Source organism: Leptodactylus fuscus, chromosome 3, assembly GCF_031893055.1.
Source record: "Leptodactylus fuscus isolate aLepFus1 chromosome 3, aLepFus1.hap2, whole genome shotgun sequence".
NCBI lineage: Eukaryota > Metazoa > Chordata > Amphibia > Anura > Leptodactylidae > Leptodactylus > Leptodactylus fuscus.
The window spans coordinates 151322262-151346600 of record NC_134267.1 but is presented as its reverse complement, the minus strand read 5'-3'; the positions used below and the strand labels follow the sequence as shown (position 1 = coordinate 151346600).

The 24339-nt window shown below is 40.2% G+C and overlaps 1 protein-coding gene across 4 annotated transcripts in view; it reads left to right on the top strand.

Moving 5' to 3' along the window:
* The window catches only part of FGF12 (fibroblast growth factor 12), a 395684-nt gene extending 387630 nt beyond the window's left edge, over positions 1–8054 (top strand). The window contains exon 5 of one of the 4 annotated variants that reach the window (XM_075268553.1): positions 7519–8054. In XM_075268553.1, the coding sequence (XP_075124654.1) occupies positions 7519–7637 (119 nt within the window). In that variant the 3' untranslated portion in view covers positions 7638–8054. The remainder of the gene's footprint in view (positions 1–7518) is intronic. The other 3 variants (XM_075268554.1, XM_075268555.1, XM_075268556.1) reach the window with 3 other exon arrangements.
* The last annotated feature ends 16285 nt before the right edge of the window (positions 8055–24339 follow it).

Sequence of the window (24339 nt, the reverse complement as noted above, 5' to 3'; positions counted from 1 at the left end):
ACAGGTTTGTTTTCTTCAATCTGGGTTTATAAGACATGAAAAAATACTTCTGTGGTTGCATATAAATAACATTGGGTAAGGTCTCAGTGGTGCAAGCTGGGAAACATAACTTTTATCAAATCTATGATAGAGCCTCAACCATACTGTGTTTTCCTAAGACAATATAGTCGAAATTTCAGTTACAAGTTCTGTAGTCTCCTAAGAATTTAGACATCAGTAAATATAGGTCAGTTGCCCCAGGTATGTAAAACTTTGCCTGTGGCGTAATGTATCTGCCCAGTTGTAGAAGAACTGTTTGTTTAGGAAATCCTTGACAGCTATGGCAACATTTCCAGTGTAAAAACCATGCATTTACCTGAAATTTTCAATTACCTTTTTTTTTTTTTTTTTTTTTTTTTGCCTCTGTTACACCATTATTGTCTAGAATACATGGCTACATGGTTAATATGGTTGAAAAAGACATATGTCCATAAAGTTCAACCAGAGGATGGAAAAGGGCATGTCCGTCTATACATCTCCATAAGCATCAATGCTATTTTTCTCTAAAAAGGTATCTAATCCTTTTATTAAGCTGTCATCTGTGCTATATCCAGCCCCTGGGGTAGGTTATTCCACAGATTTACAGTCCTTACAGTAAAGAAACTTTGTCAGCTCTTGAGATTAAACCTTTGTTTTTCTCCAAATGTAGGGAGTCCCCCTTGCCTTCTGAGGGAATTTTACATAAAACAGCATTTCCTCATATTTGTTGTATGAGCCATTGATATATTTATATAGGTTTATAATGTCTTCCCTTAAATACCTCTTCTCCAGACTACACAGACTTAACTCCCTTAGTCTCTCCTCATAACTGAGGTCATCCATACCCCTTTTTAGTTGTGTGGCCCTCTATTGAATCTTTTCCAGTTCTAGGACATCCTTTCTAGTTCTACCGAACTGCATATTCTAGATTGGGCCGCACCAATGATTTATAAAGTAGTAATATTACATCCCTGTCCCTTGAGTCTGTACTTCTTCTAATACATGCCAATATTCTGCTGGCCTTTATAAGCAACTGATTGACATGGCAGGCTGTAATGTAATCTATGATCTACATGTGCACCCAGATCCTTCTCCATCAGTGACTCTACCAGCCAGGGCCGGCTCCAGGTTTTTATGGGCCCTTGGGCGACAGAGCCTCAGTGGGCCCCCTTGTAAAGGAGGCGGTGGGGAATCGAGACACTGTGCGTCGTAGATGAAGCAAGTGACGTCATGCAGGAGTGTGGCGTCACCAACGCCATACCTCCCAATTTTTAAAGAGAAGAAAGAGGAGCAAAATGTGCGGCGCGCTTTGCGCGCCGCGGCAAATTTGGCTCCACCCACTTTTGTTGATTCCACCCATTCTCATTAATTTATCATGTGCTCCCACACAGTACAATCCTCCTACAGTCACCCGTAAATTATATGCCCCCCTCCATCTCTCCCCCAGTTTCATATACACCCTTCCTCTGCCCCCAGTTTCATGTCCCCCCTCCATCTCTGTCCCCAGTTTCATCACGTTCTCCCCCTTCATCTGCCCACAGTTTCATGTCCCCCGTCTCTGCCCCAGTGTCATGCTGTTCCACCCCCCCATCTGCCCCAGTGTCATGCTGTTCCCCCCTCCCCTTCATTTGCCCCCCCAGTTTCATTGGGCCCCCTCCATCTTTGTCCCCAGTTTCATGCCGTTCTCTCCCCACCAACTTCATGTTCCCCAGTGTCATGCCGTTCCCCCCCTCCCCTTCATTTGCCCCCCAGTTTCATGGGCCCCCTTCATTATGTTCCACCTTTATATTTAATACAAAACAAACACTTATACTCACCTTCCATCGATCTCCCGACGCTCCTCTCTCCAGTCACATACGCGATTAAAGCAGGAGCTGTGAGTTCAGCTCCTGCTTAGCTGCGGCCCGGCTTGCGTGTGTATGCGTGATGACGTCATCGCGCCTACACACGCAAGCCGGGCCGGAGCTTTAAAGTAGGAGCTGAACTCACAGCTCCTGCTTTAATCGCGTATGTATTCCAGCTCATCGGCGGACGGACGCCGATGAGCTGAAATCTTGACAGGCAAGTGCCGGGGGGCCCCCAGAGGCTCTGTGGGCCCCGGCACTTGCCCGACTATGCCGTGCGCTGACGCCGGCCCTGCTACCAGCTTTACTCCATAGGACATATTTTGCATGCAGATTATATTTACCCAGATGTATAACTTTACATTTATCTACATTGATCCTCATTTCCATGTGAGTATCCAAACAGTGCTAATTAATCCCATCTTCTATGTCATTAATAAATAAGGTAAATAACAACGAACTTGGCACTGAACCCTGAGGTACACCACTTATAACAGCGTACCCAGCACTGATCCCTCAGGTTCACCACTTATAACAGCAGACCCAGCACTTAACCCTGGTGTATACCACTGATAACAGAGTACCAAGCACTGATCCCTCGGGTACACCACTTATAACAGCGGACCCAGCACTGAATCCTGGGGTATACCACTAATAACAGAGGACCCTGGACACAACCTGGGGATACACCACTTATAACAGAGTACCCAGCACTGATCCCTCGAGTTCACCACTTATAACAGCGGACCCAGCACTGATTCCTCAGGTACACCACTTATAACAGCGGACCCAGCACTGATCCCTCAGGTACACCACTTATAACAGCGGACCCAGCACTGATCCCTCTAGTATACCACTTATAACAGCGGACCCAGCACTGATCCCTCGAGTACACCACCCATAACAGCGGACCCTGCACTGAACCATGGGGTACACCACTTATAATACAGGACCCAGCACTGATCCCTCGGGTACACCACCTATAACAGCGGACCCAGCACTGAACAATGAGGTACACCACTTATAATACAGGACCCAGCACTGAACCCTGGGGTATACCACTTATAACAGCGGACCAAGCACTGATCCCTCAGGTACACCACTTATAATACAGGACCTAGCACTGAACCCTGGGGTATTCCACTTATAACAGCGGACCCAGCATTGAATCCTGGGGTACACCACTTATAATACAGGACCTAGCACTGAACCCTGGGGTACTCCACTTATAACATAGGACCAGTCTGAGGTGCTGTCATTGACCACAACTCTCTAGATACAATCCTTTAACCACTTGTCACTCCAATTATAAACTATATTTTCCAAGCCAATTGACCTGATTTTACCCAGTAAACATCTGAGGGACAGTGTCAAGTGCCTTTGTAAAGTCCAGGAACGCTATATACACAGCTGAAAAATAAGTGTAAAAGAGCCCTTATGGTTTTTAAAATATTCAGTACATGACTTGTATCTTTTGATAGAAAAATAATTCTGATCATAAAAGGGTAAATAAAATATGTTTCTAGTGTATAGTCAGATTCTACCAAATTACAATTTTAAAACTTATAACATACTAATTTGATATGTTAATTAATAACTAATGAATAGTCTTGTTGTTCAGCAAAACCCAGAGTCTGCGTTATTCAAGGTTTCTGTGGATGTAAAGGCAGCGGGGGGATATTTCGTTCAATAATGTTTTGAATCACTAATATCCTTCCAGACCAGTCTTGGCATTAGATTGAATACCTGTCTTATCTCACAGAGCTGCCAAGGTCATTAACTGTCCGGTCTTAGTCAATAGGTCCTTCACATGAGAAAATGCGGCTTCCACTCTAGATTTGTAAACATGAGGATATAATCCATATAGGAAAACCATTATTGTGACAAGAAGCCATTATAGAAGATGATGAACTCTGCTAACTCTCCCCAATAACTGTAGCATTTATTTTGTCTGAGACCCAAAGTAATTTTCTGCTCTGCCTTAACAAAATGCTCTCATGTGAAAGCTTAGAAGTCTGACCTGCAGCACTCTCCTCAATAGAGTCGCTCTATATCACCCGCCACCAGATTGAGTTCACGTGAGACCAACCCTCTTTCTATGTACTGTTAGGACATGGTGGTCTAATGGACATATATAAAGAAGTCCTGCAATAATAGCAGCTAGTGGTGAGAGTTCCCTCCAGCAGGATTCCCCTGCTTACTGACTTACTGTGCAGTGTGAACAGAGGTATATGAAGAAAACAATCCTTTAAATATGGTGTTATTATTATTATTTTAAATTCTGTTAGTTGACTGAACATGTTATTGTGGATGATGCAATATTTTTAGTCCTCCTATGTTAATGAACCATTTCTTCCCATGATGATTTTGCCATAATGAGTTCCCAGCTGTGCCGCCTTATGCACACTTTTTATTTTTAAAGAGATTTTGTTGAAGTTGTTAAAATCTCTGGCGGCCAGGAGAATGCAAGCTTATTTACCGCACTGTGTATAGCATTAGAGCTGGTGTTTTTATATGAACACTGCTGCCTCTTCCCTTTTTATGTTCCATCGCTGCCAAATGATATTGCCTGGCATTCGGATCAGCTGTTGTGTGGTTGGGCTTGTGGCCCGTTTTAATACTGGCAATGGAAGAGCATTCAACGTCATGAAAAAGGCAACACACAGAAAAGTGTTTGAGTACTTTAACCATTTATTCACTCCTTTTCCTTTGTCAATTTCTCAGTTAAAAAGAAAGATATGCTCAGGTTTTCCTCCTCTTTATAGACCTGTGACAAACTAGAACACTACTTGCTGCAATAGGAAGCTCCCTCCTATGTCATGTCTGTAGTAGGCCATATTGTTAACCCCCACCTCCTTGGCTAACCCATTTCACAGTCAAAGATGGAGCCAGTGAGGAGAGTTTCTGTAAGACTGTGTCAGAATTATTCAGAAAATGATAGACTATCATTCATTCTAGATTTATTGTTTTACCTTTAAGAGATAGAATAGGAAGAACATAAAGACAAGAATTTAAAATGCTTATCCAGGAGCGTGATACTGAGCTCCACTTCCTCTTATCCAGGACCATGATACTGAGCTCCACTTCCTCTTATCCAAGACCTTGATACTGAGCTCCACTTCCTCTTATCCAGGAGCGTGATACTGAGCTCCACTTCCTCTTATCCAGGACCGTGATACTGAGCTCCACTTCCTCTTATCCAGGACCATGATACTGAGCTCCACTTCCTCTTATCCAAGACCTTGATACTGAGCTCCACTTCCTCTTATCCAGGAGCGTGATACTGAGCTCCACTTCCTCTTATCCAGGAGCGTGATACTGAGCTCCACTTCCTCTTATCCAGGAGCGTGATACTGAGCTCCACTTCCTCTTATCCAGGACCATGATACTGAGCTCCACTTCCTCTTATCCAGGACCATGATACTGAGCTCCACTTCCTCTTATCCAGGACCATGATACTGAGCTCCACTTCCTCTTATCCAGGACCATGATACTGAGCTCCACTTCCTCTTATCCAAGACCTTGATACTGAGCTCCACTTCCTCTTATCCAGGAGCGTGATACTGAGCTCCACTTCCTTTTATCCAGGAGCGTGATACTGAGCTCCACTTCCTCTTATCCAGGACCATGATACTGAGCTCCACTTCCTCTTATCCAGGACCATGATACTGAGCTCCACTTCCTCTTATCCAGGACCGTGATACTGAGCTCCACTTCCTCTTATCCAGGAGCGTGATACTGAGCTCCACTTCCTCTTATCCAGGAGCGTGATACTGAGCTCCACTTCCTCTTATCCAGGACCGTGATACTGAGCTCCACTTCCTCTTATCCAGGACCGTGATACTGAGCTCCACTTCCTCTTATCCAGGACCATGATACTGAGCTCCACTTCCTCTTATCCAGGAACATGATACTGAGCTCCACTTCCTCTTATCCAGGACCATGATACTGAGCTCCACTTCCTCTTATCCAGGACCATGATACTGAGCTCCACTTCCTCTTATCCAGGACCATGATACTGAGCTCCACTTCCTCTTATCCAGGACCATGATACTGAGCTCCACTTCCTCTTATCCAGGACCATGATACTGAGCTCCACTTCCTCTTATCCAGGACCATGATACTGAGCTCCACTTCCTCTTATCCAGGACCATGATACTGAGCTCCACTTCCTCTTATCCAGGACCATGATACTGAGCTCCACTTCCTCTTCTAGGGAAGTGACATCATGTCCGTTGGCCACATTGCAGCTCAGTCCCAGTTAAAAGAATGGGGCTTATCTATAGCGTGGTCAATGGACATGTCGGTATGTTTGAAGGCTGAAGAGGTGATGTGTGAGGGCAAAGAGGGGAGGTTGAACATATGACACACCAAATAGTTAAAATGGGTAAAGCAAAACAATAACTAAAATATGTAATGCCAAATATGTTTAGTCACTACGTATTTTTGAGTAGATCCTAATCAGATTTTAAGTGTTGTGATATAAAAGTTTAATAAAACATTAACAGAGCTATTTTTCTAGTGAATTATGGTAATGTAATAAATAAGGTATTTTATATGCATTTAGTAATGTTTAATTGCTAGAGGGAATAATACTGTGGGTATATTATCAGCCATCTGGAAACCATGGGGGACTATTTACTACACTTTCTATGTACTGTTATACATAAGACTTTCCCAAATATTAGTCTACAGTTCAGTAATGACAAATGCAGGACTTGTGCGGTCTCATCCACCATGCCAATGTATGTCTGTGATTTAAGCATGAGATAACTTATTATGGATATATTATCCAGCACCTAAGATATTCCTTAGTTTGCCTCTGTAGCACAACTCTCAACAGAATCCTTACTTATCTTTTATTATATCCAATCTGCTTTCCAGGCAGTAGTAGTGCACTGTACCCGTATTACGTGATTGTCACACACTAACTGGATATTGAGAAACAATAGGAGTTTATTATCTTTTTCCAGTTTGAGTATTGATTTGCTTTGTTTGAGTATAGCTTGAGAAAATGCAAAGAATAAAATCTTAATTTTTTATGCTACTTTGTCTCATTTTATCATTAAACTGAGACGTATATAAAAAATTTCGTGTGTATCTAGGGATTGTCTTGTGTCTGGATGTAAGACAACTGGCTAGTCTTTCTGCAGTAGGATAAAAAAAAAAAAAAAAAACACCCTGTTCGCTAAATCATGTAACCAAGTGTCCGACTGCAGGGTAGACTGGAACAAGAGTATTCCCTGCTTCCTTCTGCAAAAGTAAGAAATGGAGCTCTGGGGGGACCAGGTTCTACATTAATAATAAATCTTAACCAGTGCAAGTAATGCACTAGTAAGCTTTTTTATTTTCCACTTAACACTTTCAACCCTTTGTTCTACAAGGAATTTGTACAAGAGTTATGCATAAAGCACTGCAGACTGACATATTTTTTGCTTGCTTTTATCATTTCTTTATAGTTGTGTGTCTATGAACTCTCTATCTTATATCTATACTGTATATAATCAGATATGTAATCCACGTAGAAAGTAAGATTATGCAATCATGAAGTACTTTGATTCATTAAGTAATAAAAAAAGATGAAGAAATGCTAATGGGACCAATGAAGTTTGACCCTTCACTCTGCAAGAACTAATTGTGTTCATTTGTTTTGCAGTGTGCATGTACAGAGAGCCATCACTGCATGAAATTGGAGAGAAGCAAGGACGTTCAAGAAAAAGTTCAGGGACACCAACCATGAATGGTGGAAAAGTTGTTAATCAAGAATCAACATAGCCAAAACCCTGCCCTGTCCTGAGAGTGAACCCTCCGGAAAGTCAGAAATAATACATATAAACTGACACAAAAGGTTCCGCTGACTACTTTTTTGAAGTCAAGTTTTCTTCTTTGGATAGAACAAAGAAATGGAAATTGAATTGCCTGTGCAATGTTTTAAACCAACCAGAAAAAAAAAAAAACCTGAAGAAAACTCCTTGAATCTGGACTCCATTCATATTTTCTGCGAAGTTTGCTGTGTGATCAAATAAGTTCCCATCTCTGCATAAAAATATACAATAAAGATGTTACCTTTAAAAGAAAACAAAAGTTTTGGATAAATAAACCTTAAAAACAGAAGCCACTTAGCAAAAAGCGAGGTTCACTCTACTTACATGTTCCTTTCATTTAGGTTCTGTCTATTTATCAAGCTGTCTGCGTTGTTTCTACAGATGACATTTTAGAATGTGCAGCAATAGTTAGTTGACCCATGTCTGACGACATTAAAGGTGCTTTTTTATAGCCATTCTTTAGATTGAATTTTTAGGTACATGTCCCATCATTTACTGCATTTCGAATCTGGTATGAAGCATGGCTGAAATATTTGGTCTTTGCATGGCTTTCAAGAGGGCCTTCAAGGGAACTGGTCACATGGAAATTCTATTGAATGTTATAAAACCGGAAATGGTCAGCATATAAGTTTGTGAGAAAAGGTTCAGTATAACCTGTTGTGTATCCATTGAAACTACTGCTGTTTGTATACGGAGATGTCTAGGAGGCTGTTCTAGCAGTGATTGACAGACTATCCTCTATGACTGAGCATACAGAGATAGTTGTCAGTCACTAATAGGACCGCCTCCTCGACGTCTCAGCATAGAAAGAGTGAAGATTTCATGATAGGTTATACTGAATGTTTTATGTTTTCCTGCAAACCTATAGATCAGTCTGCTCAGGTTCTGCTGCCCAATAACATGCTGCCTGCAGATTGAATAGCATTTTCCATCTGACCGAATCCCTTTAAATATATCATAAACCACCTGATTGTTGTTTTCTTAAGGAAATATTCCCTCTACTGGTGACATTTAGCTGACTTTTATTTTATATAGCAGGGTGGGTTATGATATTGTTTGGTAGAATTCAGTCCAAGCAGAGAGGAACCCAGATTCCATAGCATTTCATAAAGCAAAATAAGATACATTTTAGTAGATGAGAATTTGTTCGTATCCTGTTTTTTTCTTAGTTTTTTGTTTTTGTTTTCTAAACCAACAAATGTTTTCAAAAGAAGTCATTTACCATATTCCTTTATTAATATACATTTATGGATGTGGTTGACATTTTGTGTGTTGTGTCAAAATATTATGTCATATTCATTTTTTTCCAATTAGGAAAAAGGAAACTCATCTTGTAACACATTACATTACAAAAGCATTATTTGGGGTTTATTCATAAACACAGGCTCTCCCACAGTGCGTCTTCCACTGAAGCTATCTACTCACTCCCCTCTAATTGTATAGGTGACGGGGAGTGACAACCTCTTTGAGTACATTTCGTGATTAGAACAAATAGTTGCCAGCCATTGAGACCTTTGATTATTAGTCAGAGTGGTCCATAGGCAAATCTATATAAAGCTGAATCAATGTATACATTTTCATTATACACTGATGACCTTTCACCACTTCTACCTAGTCCAGCTCTTTGTATCATTTCATAGGCACTGCTACACTGATTCTTACACAGTTGGAATTTTAACTCTAGCTGCCCATGTTTCCAAACAGTAAGTGCTGTTGGCTTTGGTGCCTGATATACTATTTAGTTTCTGTACTGTCAGGAGGGCAGTGTCAGGGAAGAGCAGGCAAGGGGTGTGATTGTGAGCACTGGCTCTCTATGATTGGAGCTCTGAATCACACCCCCTGTCTGACACTGCCCTTTGCTATTACAGAAGCTAAGTAGGTGGTCAGGCACCAAAACTAACTGCACTGATTTGTCAGGAACAGTGGGAGCTACTGAAAAAAAATTATGCTGGAATCAGTGAATGATAAGATTCTAATAACAGGAGGTGGTGACAGGTCCTTTTAAAAGGCATAAACCCATCATCCCTTCTCTGATGGATGAGCAATCATATAATATATGGTCAAGACTCCTTAGCACTTGTAGCTGTTCACTGCTCTGGGTTAGGCCAGTTTCATGCATGCATATTATGGGCACTTTTTTGCATTAGCATTGCAGCCATATGTCCCAGCACTGTCACAGGTCTAATATCATAGGGGTCTGTGTAGTCTGAGAAACTCAGCTGTCACATGGGCAGAAAAGCACTATAAGCATGCATGGAACAAGCCTTAAAGATTAACCCTCTTTACAATGTCCATATGTCTTACTACTACATATGAAATGGACAAGCTCCAACATACTTTGGATACAACCGACATATAGACTGTTATTGTCTTTATATTTATGTGGGTCAGCCCCTTGTCTACATTGTTCAGTCACTGACATGGACTGTTAGGAAATGTGCAGAAAATTCATGTATTGGGTTATCCATGTAATATGCAATAGTGTTTATTCATTATAGCTCATCACACACATGAAATGAGCACAAGTATATAATAAATGTGTGTATATACACATACACATATGCACAAAAAGTGTGTATGTATGTATGCCTGTGCACTTTACCAAAGGGCTGGTAGCTCGCTTAAGACATTGGTTAAATCTAGCATTCATTTCCATCACATATTGAATATCCATTGTTCATTTCCACCTGACATGCATGCTAAGGATAGAACATGAAATAGTTTGTACATAATGGAGATTGCAGCTCTGAAGGGCTTCCATTTACAGATTAACTTTTTATTTAGGTGCAGATCAGAATAGATCTGCCTCCAGTTCTTCTATACAGCAGATGAATTCCTAGTATTGTGGTGCTGGGATAGATAGCTGGAGGGTTGCATGCATCCTGCTTGCTCTGTACAGTTTATTTTGCTACTTGGGGTTCAGTATAGCAATAGGGGGCATGGAGATTGTTTGGGGATCTGGGCAGGGCATTTTCTAATATATTTAGCTTGTTAAATAAAAAGATCTCTGTATTGGAGCAGTGGCATATTGCTTTGTTGACTCACTGTACTAATATTTCTACCTGGTTTCTGGTTTTCTCCCAGCAGTTCTCTCCATTCCTATCACTGAAAACAATACAGTCTTCCAAGTCACACATAATAGATGTCAGCCCACAGTACCTAGCCATTAGTACAGTACAGAAAGGTTGCGGGGGAGACGTTTCTTACAGTTAACTTACACAGTCTCTTATTATTCTGTTCATTCTGCGCTGTCTATATGAATAGAAAAAAAGTATTTTCTGTATTATGGTGGTTCATTTAGGATTTACGCTTATTTTTTTTTTCTCTATAAGATGTAAGGGATGGAAAGAGTTTATTTTGAAGAGACAAAAGAAATCTGTTTCATTCATATTAAATGCTATTTACACCTTTATTATTGAATTATCTGTATTTTAGGCTAAAAATATAATTTTTGTTATTGGCTTTAATTAAAAAAATTTACTTTCTGTGCTTCTCCAACTTTATGCATAAGCAATGCTACAACACATGCCATGTATTAGCTAATGTATCAGACTGACTGTCCAGTGTCGCCTTCTCTGCTCTAGTTCAGCTTTCATTCATAAATCAGTCTAAGGATCGGCCTCATGTAGCAAAATACATTGCAGGATAAAATGCAGCAAAAATATGTTTATTTGTTTTTGCCACAGCGCTTTTATTGGGGTTACGCTGCGCTTTTCTCACAAATTAATTCTTGTGATTTATCAGCTGAAATTAACATGTTGCGCATTCACTTTACTGATATTGTAAAATGCAGCATTTTTTTTTACTGCATTTCCGCAGCATGTGACTTTAGCTTTTGGTCCCATAACACAACCCTGTGTACAGCAGAATATACTCTAGTGCAGGTGTAGGGAACCTTGGCTCTCCAGCTGTTGCAGAACTACAACTCCCAGCATGCATACTTGCTCTGCTGTTCTTGGAACTCCCATGGAAGTGAATGGAGCATGTTGGGAGTTGTAGTTTCACAGCAGCTGGCGAGCCGAAGGTTCCCTACCCCTGATCTAGTGCATAATGGAGTGTACACAGGTGACAATCATATCACTGAATCTGTGTGGGGGTTTCTGATCCATTGTATTCCGAGGACACGGAGCAGGATAGGACTGGAGCAGAGTGTATCACCGAATATACTCATTTGTCACTCCAAGTGTCATCCGAATGCATTCCACTGCAAACTCAGCCCCACATTGGAAGCACACTCGGTCATATGCATAAAGCCTTAAAGATCAAAGGAATGGTCAGAGAGAGGCTGGAGAAGGAGATGTTCGGCAGTCGGTCTAACAGATTGGCTAGTACAATTCCATGGCACGCATTGTAGTGCTTATCAACAAAGCTGTAGAAGCCAAAAAAGCACATTTTTTTTAGTTAAATAAAATTACAAAAATAATTTTTAGCCCAAAATATATACAATGAATTCAAAGGCATCCAAGGCTGTTTAAGGTTCAATTGATATCCTTATATTTAGAAAAAATTCAGTTCTGTACTTCTTATGAATTCACCATTTTGGTGAGAACTCAGTAGAAGTCAATGGAAAGTCTTCCAAATAGGAAAGACTACCAAAATCAATGGCAGCCTCAGTTCCCAGGTTCCCATTATTAACTTCCAATAAGTCCGTGATATTCCCTTTAAAGAGCATTTTTGCCAACACGTATTTTCATTCTCTATATGGATGGTATTATTAAAACTTCTCTTCTAGGTTAGGACCTCTGTATAAGCAAAGAGAAGTGACAAGCAATCTGAGGAGCTGTCTGAGGAAAAATGAACTGGTTTTCTGTGAAATGGCACTGATCTTCACCCCATATGCCACGCTTGGTATTGCAGCTCAGCCTCAGGTAAGTGAATGAGGTTGAACTGCAATACCTGATAAAAGTGGTGATGTCTTTAGCATAAAAAAAAAATAAAAATCCTTTTTATTTAAAATGTGAACAGTTGCCAAGTCTTGCAGCTCTTCACTGGTTTTCCTTGACTAGTCTCTCCCTAAGGATGGACGTTATCCCCATAATCTAGTCTATTTCATTCACCCAGTTCAGTCTGACTAACCAAATGCTTTAGATTGTAACCCTGGTGTGAATTGTAACCCTAGATGATGCGCCACTTTGTGCTACATACCAATGATCATAATACAACATATCACATAATAAGATGCCACTAACACATACAGTAGAGATGTCTGTATCAGTTACAGGATCTACATAATACTTTCACTGGTTTATTTTCCACCATTGATACTCAATATTATATCTAACCTATATCAAGTTTCTCCAACTAGTTACATATTCTGGATTTATTATTCTATGACGGCCTTTGCTCTTTCCTGTCAGTGACACATATTTACTACTAAATGAATAGCATGTAGCTGAATTGCCAATGATAACTTTATGGAATATGCATGCCTCAATCCTTGGATTATTGATGCTGCCATGAAGATGATCAGACTTTTGCTTAATGATTTTAATAGCTTTAAAATATGTTTTATTGGAATATTTTTATAATTTTATAACTATACATTATCAGAGTTAAAGAGGGTTGTCCAGGCTAAAATTTTATTTTTAATTAGGTTGGGGAGGTTTTCTAAAAAAAAAAAAAAAAAAAAACAACAATTGGCTGTCCCCGGTGCCTCCCAGCGCAGTGTAGTCCTGCAGCTCTGTTGTTTTCTTCCAGCAGATGTCCCCGCTGTACATGACTGCTGAGACCAATCAGCGGAAGGGACCTGGGATGTCACAGCCGGCGAGGACTTCCACAAAAGAACACACAGACCCGCCAAGAAGGACTCTGTAGCAACAAGGACAGGCAAGTATGTTTTTTGTTTTGTTTTTTATTTTATTTTTTTTCACCTTGCTTGGCCTAATAATATTTTAGCCTAGACAACCCTTTAAATTTTTCCTGCATATAGCTCTTCGCACACATATGCATGTATGAAAATCTTTGCACATAGCAGTCCGAGGTTTCTGAGTTATGTATGTAAGACTAGTGCAGACAAAGACTTGAGCAGTTACCCATGAAAACCATTCACATTAGAGCTTTCCTTCAGGCTCTGTTCACACTCATGGCAAAAATTCTAGGTGTCAATACAACTGGATCCGGACATCAGGGTCTGTGGAGATATAGCTCACAATGAATCGGTCACGTTTTAGTGATGTATTTTAGAAACAGAGCCACGAACGTATATAGTATTAGGACATTGTGTGTAATGATTGGAGCTTTGTCACAACGTGTCATCAGTTTACATTGGTTTGTCTTTGCTGGTCCCATTATCTGTCATAGGTACTGTTCACATGGCGGAAAATGAAAAGGAATTCCTCTTCATTTTCCCTCCACCAGTTTTCTGCTGCTGACTAGGCCCAGACGAATGTGCCTAATCGGCGGGGAGTCCCGAGCCGCAGATTTCGTGGGAAGATCAAGTAGGACACATTTTTTCAGCGTCCTGTTGCGTTATCGCTCCCAAATCAGCGTCACCTTCCTACATGTGAACTGCCCCATGAGTCTTCAGGCATATAACTGAGTGTGCAATCCATGTATGTGCTAATGCTTCAGTCTGATACTTTTAGGGCACATCCATTGGAAGTTGCGAGTGCTGATCTATTTTTTTGGGAAATAAAAAAAAAATATGGTTTGTGTGCCAAAACCCCAAACCAAGTTGGACAATGAAAGGAGTGATGATGAATGAATGATGTGAGAACCTGCTCTGGTCTTTGCGTGCTCCAACTTTCATACATAACACACTAATAGGGTCTTTTATGTGGGTTAACCAATTTTTATGAAATGTCAGTACCTTGAATACTACTATGAAGAGTCAATAAACTGTCCTGCTGCTTGTGTAACTGATCTAACATGCAATGGCCATGGCTTTCACTGGCCAAGTGTAGCACTAACAGTGTGGATGCGGCCTAGTGTGCAACATACAAAAGATTTATAAGGCTGAGACCCCACATTTTGGAAACGTAGCATTTTTATGTTGCAGATTTCCCGGTGTTTTTTTGTTTGTTTTTATTTTAACCAATGTCAAGAGTGGATATATTAGAAGGGAATGTCTAACAACTTCCTTTATATTTTCCATTCCTTTTCAAGCCTGTCCTGACTTTGGCTCAATAAAACACAGCAAAATTTGTAAAGTCATGAGTGACTTTAAAAGGAATGGAAAATATAACGAAAGTACTTAGACAGTTACCATAGGTTAAATCTACTCCTGACTTTGTCTCACAAAAAAAAACCCACAGCAAAACCTGCAAAAAAAAAAAAATCTGATCCCCGCAAAATGGGGCCTTATCCTAAAGGACACTGCCTTCCTTAAATATAAAATACCCACTAAGGATATATGCACATATTACAGATTTAGTGCAGACATTTCTGAAATTTTCAAATGGTTTGAACTTGCAGAAATCTACATCCTTGCAGTTGAAACCATGCCATTTACATGTAGATAAGCGATTTTCTGTCAAATTTGCCATGTGTGAATATACCCTAACACATCACTTCACATGCCTGCATCTGCTTATCAATCCCACAGTAATGTGCTATAATTTGAGGTACTATGAAACCTGGTAAACATTGCAGATAGTTTTAGCAATGAGATATCTGTAATGTACATTTTTATATGACTAGTAAGGCTGGGTTCACACCTGCGCCTGTTCCGTCCCCCAATCTGCTTTGTTCTGCATTTTACGGGTGAAAACCTGGCAGACCCCATTGCAGTCTATGGGGTCTGTGGGTTTCCACTGGTAGCCACATTTTAAGCAGATTAGGTTTCCATTCTTCGAGTGCCCTATCGGACTCAAAGAACAGAAACCAAGGTGCAGATATGAACCTAGCATAAGAGTAAACCTATCTAACATTTTTGATAGTACAGCGGGATCTGCTTGAAGGCCAAGTTCACACTGCATTTCGCAGGAACATTTGAAAACACTCACTGAACAGTATGCATTTCCTAGAACTGTGCACACAGTTACCTATTCCTACCAATGGAAAAAAAAAAAAAAAAATCCTTCCAGTTGTAGTGACAGCCATGTCTAGACTTTTCCCATACAGTGGAAATGAAGGTATACAAACCGATACTGCTAAATGGATATTCTTTCAACATTCACCTGGCTGCTGGAAGTCCATGTGTAGTTTAGATAGATGTGCTGAACGTGTTGTTCAAAACCAGACTAAGGGGGTATTCACACGGAGGAAGTTGGTGCTGATTCTGGCACAATAACCTGCGGCAGAATTAACGCTGAAAAAAAGACTCCTGTTGACTTCAATGGGTTCCGTGCAGAAAATGGAACCTGTTGAAGTCAATGGAAGTCTTTTTTTCAGCGCTGATTCTGACGCGAGTTATCGACAACTTCCTCCGTGTGAATGCCCCCTAACAGCTTGACCCCTTGTTCACATCTGCGTTGGTATTCCGTCTGGGGGAGTCTGCATTCAATTGCAAGAGCTGTGCAGTAAAAGCACACAAACCCCATAGACTATAATGGGGTCGGTGTGCTTGCCGCGCGCTGCACACATGAATCATGCGGACAGGAAAGTAGATTGTGATTCCTGTCTGCATGTTCTGTGCGGAGATCTGGCAGCAAGCACACGGACACCATTATAGACTATGGGGATCCATGTGCTTTTATTGCACAGTGCTTTGCAATTGCATTTGATATTCCGTCGGGGGGGGGGGGGGGGTCTGGCAGACAGCCCCAGACGGAATACCATTGCAGATGTGTACGAGGGGTAATGTTAATTTAATGTCTTCATGGTTGTCAGACCTGCATATGGGGAGGTTTGGGTTGGATTTTTTCATTCCAGTCCTTTTGTTCCCCCAGGATAAGTAGCAACAAAGGTGTCTAGCAGCTGTTTATGTCCCCCTACATAGGAATACATCACTTGTGCAGCTGATATTATTGCTGAGTATGTTTGATTTTCCTTGTACACTGCCATATAAAAGAGATACCCCCACTTTCATTCAGTGATCCACAGTTTCTAAGGCTGGGGCCCCAGGTTGCGAAAACGCAGCATTTTGACCATGGTGGAAATGCCGTGGCAAAAAACACTGCGTTTTACAGTACCCGCAAAGTGGATGGGATTCTGGCTAATCCTATGCACACATTGAAGAAAAAAATCTGATTGTGTTTTTGTAAATCGCAGCATGCCAATTATACCCACGGAAAATCTGCAGACTCCGTGAAAAGAGCTGCAGAAAAAGTGATGCGTTTCCACCATTTTTTTTCTACAGCGCTTTTTGGCTGCGGCCTGCTACCTGGAGTCTTAGCCTAAAAATGTTATTTCATGCGGTTATTGTATAAAGTAAAGATAATATACACATTTATGAATGGAAGCCTTTTTTAGAACTTGCAAAAGCACAAAGCCTCAGTTAGAACATGAAGCGTGATTCCTACAAGTCGTCTGACATTTTTTTAATCTACTGTATAGTTGGGGCTTTCGCACGCCCTCTATTATACATTGTTACTAGAGATGAGTGAACACTATTCGAAACAGCCGTTTCGAATAGCAGGCTTTCATAGAAATGAATGGACGTAGCCGGCACGCGGGGGGTTAAGCGGCCGGCTGCCGGCAAAGTCTGTGTGTCAGCTGCTTCCATTCATTTCTATAGGAGCGTGCTATTCGGAACAGCTGTTTCGAATAGTGTTCGCTCATCTCTAATTGTTACCAATTAACTAAACATATGAATTGGTGAGCTGCATGTCTTATACTGGTTGGTTGTCATAAGCAAAAAAAATATTTCTGGGGTATTTCACCAAAGTATAATATTTTCCATTAGAAGGACCAGCTAGATATTGTGCATTGACTCTATAGCTGCCATCACATTATGATCAGGAGAGGAACAATCTCAGGTGTTTCCTTAGACGTTGCTTTCCTACTTCCCACTTAAGGAGTGGTCCCCACATGGCAAAAACACAGTATTTTACAGTCACTGTGTAGTGGATGGGATTCTAGCAAATCCCATCCCCGCATTAAGCAGACGCTGCGATTTTTAAAACGGTTGTGGTTTTGGAAATCGCAGCATGTCAATTATACCTGCAGAAATGCTGGCGGTTTCCCTATCGGTATAATTGAAGCAGAAAGTCCACAGAGAAAACTTTATGTGAAAAGTCTGCCGAGGACTTTATGTAAAAAGTGCTGCAGGAAAAACTGCAATGCATTGTAGCTGCAGTATTTCCAGAGTGCTTTTTTGCTGTGGGGGGCGCAGGGACATGGGGCCTAAGTGCAGGGAAGAGCAGCTTAGTCTGTAAATGCAGATATATAGAAAGGTCAGTGGAAACTTTTAGAGAAAACATCTATAGATGTAGGGCAAAGTCATTTAGTAGCAGTGCTTTTTTTTCTGTTACTGTTTATGCCAGATTAATGGACGACATACAGGAAAACAGCAGTGGCATTGCTTATAGAAACCTGATCCATTGTATATATAGGTGTATGAATGGTAGCCAAGGACAACATGGCTGTTTTTAGTTGTACAAGTTTTAATAAAAACCTTAAATTAAACTATATGGAAAAGCAGGCTGACAATAGCTAGTGGGGAACTTCTGGGAAAAACAGAGCAGGGCACAGGTGTTGTTCGTGTTCTCTTTTCCATATTTGTCCTGTCCTGACATCTGCTTTGTGTAGCGCATCTGTCTGTACGGCACTTTGTTACTCCATAGAGATCAATTATATTGATTGATGCAATATCTGTATAATGATCCTTTCTGCCGCACTTTGCTCAAGAATCAGATCACGAGTGACATGGATATAATAGATGACATATACGTCATTTATTGTCTGCTCTGTCCAGCAGGTATCACGGTCATGTTTGCCTTTTATTATATTTAGATCTCTAGTAATACAACACGTATAATTGTTTCTCTTTTTGATTCTTCTTCTATATTGGAAACATTACAAAGTGACACCACATAGTGTTTGTATGTTTTTCTCTGCATTGTATGTTATAGCATGGGTTCTATAGTGGCTGTTATATCCATAACATAGATTTGCCCATATGAGAATGTATGTGTCAGACTATGCCCCTTTATGTTCCAAAGAGGTTCTGCTCCAAAAAAGAGGATCTAGAAAATATCAAATGAAACTGATGAATTGTGGGCACCAAAGTTAAAGCATTTTCATCAACACTGGTATCGTACGCCATGATAGTGACGAATGGTGAATGAAGTTTCTATCATTTCAGAATAACTTAAGTGACATGTAGCAAATTTTTTGATCAATAATGTTTTACTTCAAGACATTCTAAGTGATTTAAAACGGGTAACTAGGATTTCCATATAGCCCAAATATATATTTTTGTTTCTTTTTTCTTTTCAAGACATGATATCTAAAGAATAAAACTTTCTAAATGCAGCTTGTAAAAGTTTGAGAATGGATTATACTATTTAATGTGCTATATAAAGATGTACTATAAATAAAGACAGTTGTAAAATACCATAGCTATTTTTGGATTATGTCTTGGTGAAGTGGGTGGGAAGTGTCTGAAGGAACAGACAATTGTTAAAGAATTTCGAGAAGGTGAGGCCTCTGCATTTTCTACTGTTGTATCTGTAGTCAAATAGTCATATCAGGGTTTTCTTACAGTAATATTTCATAGGAAGAATTGCTTAAAGGGGTCATCCGGGATTACAAAAATAAGTCAACTTTTTTCAGACAGAGTGTCATGTCTGTCCATGGTCTATGGGGAAGATTCATCATGCGTTGTACTCAGGAGAGATAACAGAGGATACCAAAAAAACAAGGCCATTACTGCAAAAACTGAAAACGATCTTTCTCTACATTCCTTAATGGAGATGCCATTGATAATCTGAAGGCTGTATACAGGGCTGTGGAGTTGGGGAAAAAAGATTTTAGATTAATAAGAGGAGCTTTCCTGCTTCTGACTCACCTGAGCTGCGCCATTTATGAAGGAGTTGGAGTCGGGATGTGGATAAATAGTTGGTTGAGTGGTTTGGCCTACGGACTCCACCACTTTGGTCGTACAGTCCCTACTTTTTCAATGTTCCCATGAGAAAACTCCCTATGCTTTAGATTACAGACTTAGCTGAGATGTAGGACTTCAGTGTCCATACACTAAGCATTTTGTATGATGGTATTTCATAGACATCTTTATGGATTTTGATAGTGGTTATTACTGTATGATGGGTTACCATTCTACATGCCCTAACTTATTTACATTGTTTCCAGAATGTTTGAATCCTAGAAAATGTGACCGTAAAAGAAGAAAAACCTTAAATAAATTTAGTCATCTTTATAGCATGTGTTTTAATACAATCACACAATATGAGTGTAATCTACATCAAAAGTTGATCACGCTTGCCACTCCTACTAATTCTGAGTTATAGTATAGACAAATAATAAAAACACCCTGGCGCCCTGGCACTTGTAAGATGGAGCTCTCAGTTGCAGCTACTCCCGGACACCAACCTGGAAGGTGGTGAGTAAACACAAGGGAAAAATTGAAAATAGTAAAAACCGGGTATGAGAGCGCCACTGAGTGGATGTAGGTTAATAAAATCACTTTATTGGTTCCAAAGACAGAGGTAAAAGAAGGCTACGCGTTTCGACGCAGGTCTAGCGTCTTCCTCAGGCCACTATAACAACAACAGAAAAAATGCCCAATGTATAATCAGTGTAGCATATTCATAACACTATAAGGGTGCATTCAGACTACGTAACGCCGGGCGTGTATGAGAGCCGTACACGCCGGCATTACGGCAGACTGCCGAACACTTCCCATTCACTTCAATGGGAGCGCTCGTAAACGCCGCTGTTACGAGCGCTCCCATTGAAGTGAATGGGAAGTGTTCGGCAGTCTGCCGTAATGCCGGCGTGTACGGCTCTCATACACGCCCGGCGTTACGTAGTCTGAATGCACCCTTAGGGTGCATTCACACTGAGTAAACGCTAGCTTATTTTGTAGAGTAAAATTACACTTGTAAATTTTGCTATCCCATTGACTTCAATGACATTTTACAGGCGTATTTTTACAGGCGTATTTTTTACAGGCGTATTTTTTACAGGCGTATTTTTACACTTGTAAAAAAATATCATTGAAGTCAATGGGATAGCAAAATTTACAAGTGTAATTTTACTCTACAAAATAAGCTAGCGTTTACTCAGTGTGAATGCACCCTTACATAGTAAAATAACGTGAAATTATCAAACTACTTGTAATAAACCAGTTTAGAAGACAGGGTTGTATCATCATTTAGATATATCAATACACAGACATACAGTCCTATGAAAAAGTTTGGGCACCCCTATTAATCTTTATCATTTTTAGTTCTAAATATTTTGGTGTTTGCAGCAGTCATTTCAGTTTGATATATCTAATAACTGATGGACACAGTAATATTTCAGGATTTAAATGAGGTTTATTGTACTAACAGAAAAAAGTGCAATATGCATTAAACCAAAATTTGACCGGTGCAAAACTATGGGCACCTCAACAGAAAAGTGACATTAATATTTAGTAGATCCTCTTTTTGCAAAGATAACAGCCTCTAGTCGCTTCCTGTAGCTTTTAATCAGTTCCTGGATCCTTGATGAAAGTATTTTGGACCATTCCTCTTTACAAAACAATTCAAGTTCAGTTAAGTTTGATGGTCACCGAGCATGGACAGCCCGCTTCAAATCATCCCACAGATGTTCAATGATATTCAGGTCTGGGGACTGAGATGGCCATTCCAGAACATTGCAATTGTTCCCCTACATGAATGCCTGAGTCGATTTGGAGCGGTGTTTTGGATCATTGTCTTGCTGAAATATCCATCCCCGGCGTAACTTCAACTTCGTCGCTGATTCTTATTATTCTCAAGAATCTGCTGATACTGAGTGGAATCCATGCGACCCTCAACTTTAACAAGATTCCCGGTGCCGGCATTGGCCACACAGCCCCAAAGCATGATGGAACCTCCACCAAATTTTACAGTGGGTAGCATGTGTTTTTCTTGGAATGCTGTTTTATTTGTTGGACGCCATGCATAATGCCTTTTTGTATGACCAAACATCTCAATCTTTGTTTCATCAATCCACAGGACCTTCCAAAATGAAGCTGGCTTGTCCAAATGTGCTTTTTCATACCTCAGGCGACTCTGTTTGTGGCGTGCTTGCAGAAACGGCTTCTTTCTCATCACTCTCCCATACAGCTTCTCCTTGTGCAAAGTGCGCTGTATTGTTGACCAATGCACAGTGACACCATCTGCAGCAAGATGATGCTGCAGCTCTTTGGAGGTGTCTGTGGATTGTCCTTGACTGTTCTCACCATTCTTCTTCTCTGCCTTTCTGATATTTTTCTTGGCCTGCCACTTCTGGGCTTAACAAGAACTGTCCCTGTGGTCTTCCATTTCCTTACTATGTTCCTCACAGTGGAAACTGACAGGTTAAATCTCTGAGACAACTTTTTGTATCCTTCCCCTGAACAACTATGTTGAACAATCTTTGTTTTCAGATCATTTGAGAGCGGGCTGTCCATGCTCAGCGACCATCAAACTTAACTGAACTTGAATTGTTTTGTAAAGAGGAATGGTCCAAAATACCTTCATCCAGGATCCAGGAACTGATTAAAAGCTACAGGAAGCGACTAGAGGCTGTTATCTTTGCAAAAGGAGGATCTACTAAATATTAATGTCACTTTTCTGTTGAGGTGCCCATACTTTTGCATCGGTCAAATTTTGGTGTAATGCATATTGCACATTTTCTGTTAGTACAATAAACCTCATTTCAATCCTGAAATATTACTGTGTCCATCAGTTATTAGATATATAAAACTGAAATGGCTGTTGCAAACACCAAAATATTTAGAACTAAAAATTAAGATTGATTAATTGATTAAGATTAATAGGGGTGCCCAAACTTTTTCATAGGACTGTATGCATAGTGAAAATAAATGGTTACAATGACATATGCATATATACTGCATTCACATATTGTAACCATTTATATTCACTATGCATATGTCTGTATATTGATATATCTAAATGATGATACAACCCTGTCTTCTAAACTGGTTTATTACAAGTGGTTTGATAATTTCACATTATTTTACTATGTTTATAGTGTTATGAATATGCTACATGGATTATACATTGGGCATTTTTTCTGTTGTTGTTATAGTGGCCTGAGGAAGACGCTAGACCAGCGTCGAAACGTGTAGCAGCCTTTTACCTCTGTCTTTGGAACCAATAAAGTGATTTTAATAACCTACATCCACTCAGTGGCGCTCTCATACCCGGTTTTTACTATTTTAAATTTTTCCCTTGAGCTACAGTATGTGTTATAACATATATCTACTTTTACAATTTTGCATGCTATAGACATAAAACCTCCCATCAGTCTGCAATATCTACACAGAACAGCCTCAGGCAGCTAAGACTAGCTTATTCAGTACATTTCTATTGACAAGTTATGACTACGGCTCTGGATTATAATATAGATCGCATCAATACAAAATGACATGAATTTTTATAGAAATTAAAGTTAGACTTAAGCTGTCACCAGAGTTTTAGGCTGAGTTCACACTGGGTTTTTTAGTCCGAATTTTGAATCTGTCTCAGAATCCGGCACCAAAAAACACCTCCCATTGACTTCAATGGGAGCCGTTCACTTCTTTTTTCCGCTAGTGTTTTTTTGCCGCTCGCAGAAACAAGAAGCGATCTGCCCTATCTTGACGCGGAATCTGCAAATAAATCCACCGCGGCATGACACTCCCCCCGACTAGGCCCATGTGTTTGGGCCTATTCTGGAGCAGAATGCCACATCTGGTTGCCATGCACTACATCCGGCATCAAGTCGCGGATACAATCTTTTTGCAAATAATTTTCCCAAAAGCCCTTGTTAGGGCTCCAATTACGTACCACCTTTTCCCCCAATCTACCTTTCCCATATCCAGTTCTTGTTTTAAGTTCAGTATATACTTCTAACATACAGAGGATTTTGGGCTCTATATACCTTGCCCATCTCCTGTTATATACCTGTTTTAAGCACAGTATATACTTCTAACATGCAGAGATTTCCCCCTTGCCTATGATATCTGTGGTTCTCATGGGCAACGTGATTTAAAGGGGTGCATGCTAATGTTTCTTTAGCTTAAAATTTGTCTTTCTGTCCATACTATATGCAGGAAAGAAGGTTTCCAAGTATTTTTCCACTTTCCATAGAGGTTATATTGAGTTTAGAGTGTCTAATTGATAGGCTGTGATAGTGGGGTAATACTGGGACTTGGGCGTGTTAGATGCACCCAGGCATGCTTCCCCTGTTGTCCCAGTTGCATTCCAGAGGTGTTGGCATCATTTCCTGAGGTGTCGTTGTAGACTTGGTGACTCATTAGTCGAATTTTGATTTCCCTGAAACAAGCATTTTTTTCCCCATAGACTATAATGGGATTTGATATTTAATCGAATAGTCGAATATTGAGGTTCTACTGGAACGAATATCGAATATTTCACTACTCGCTCATCTCTAGTTATTATAAGTCCTCCTTATAAATAATAGTCCCTGCTTATAAATAATATTACAGCTTTATTAGTAATATTGCCCTCATAAATGATAGCCCCCTACTTATTGATTGTGCCCTGTATCAGTAATAGTCCCCCTTTAATTAATATTCTGGTTTGATTCTGTTTGCATATATTCACAGGGCCGACATC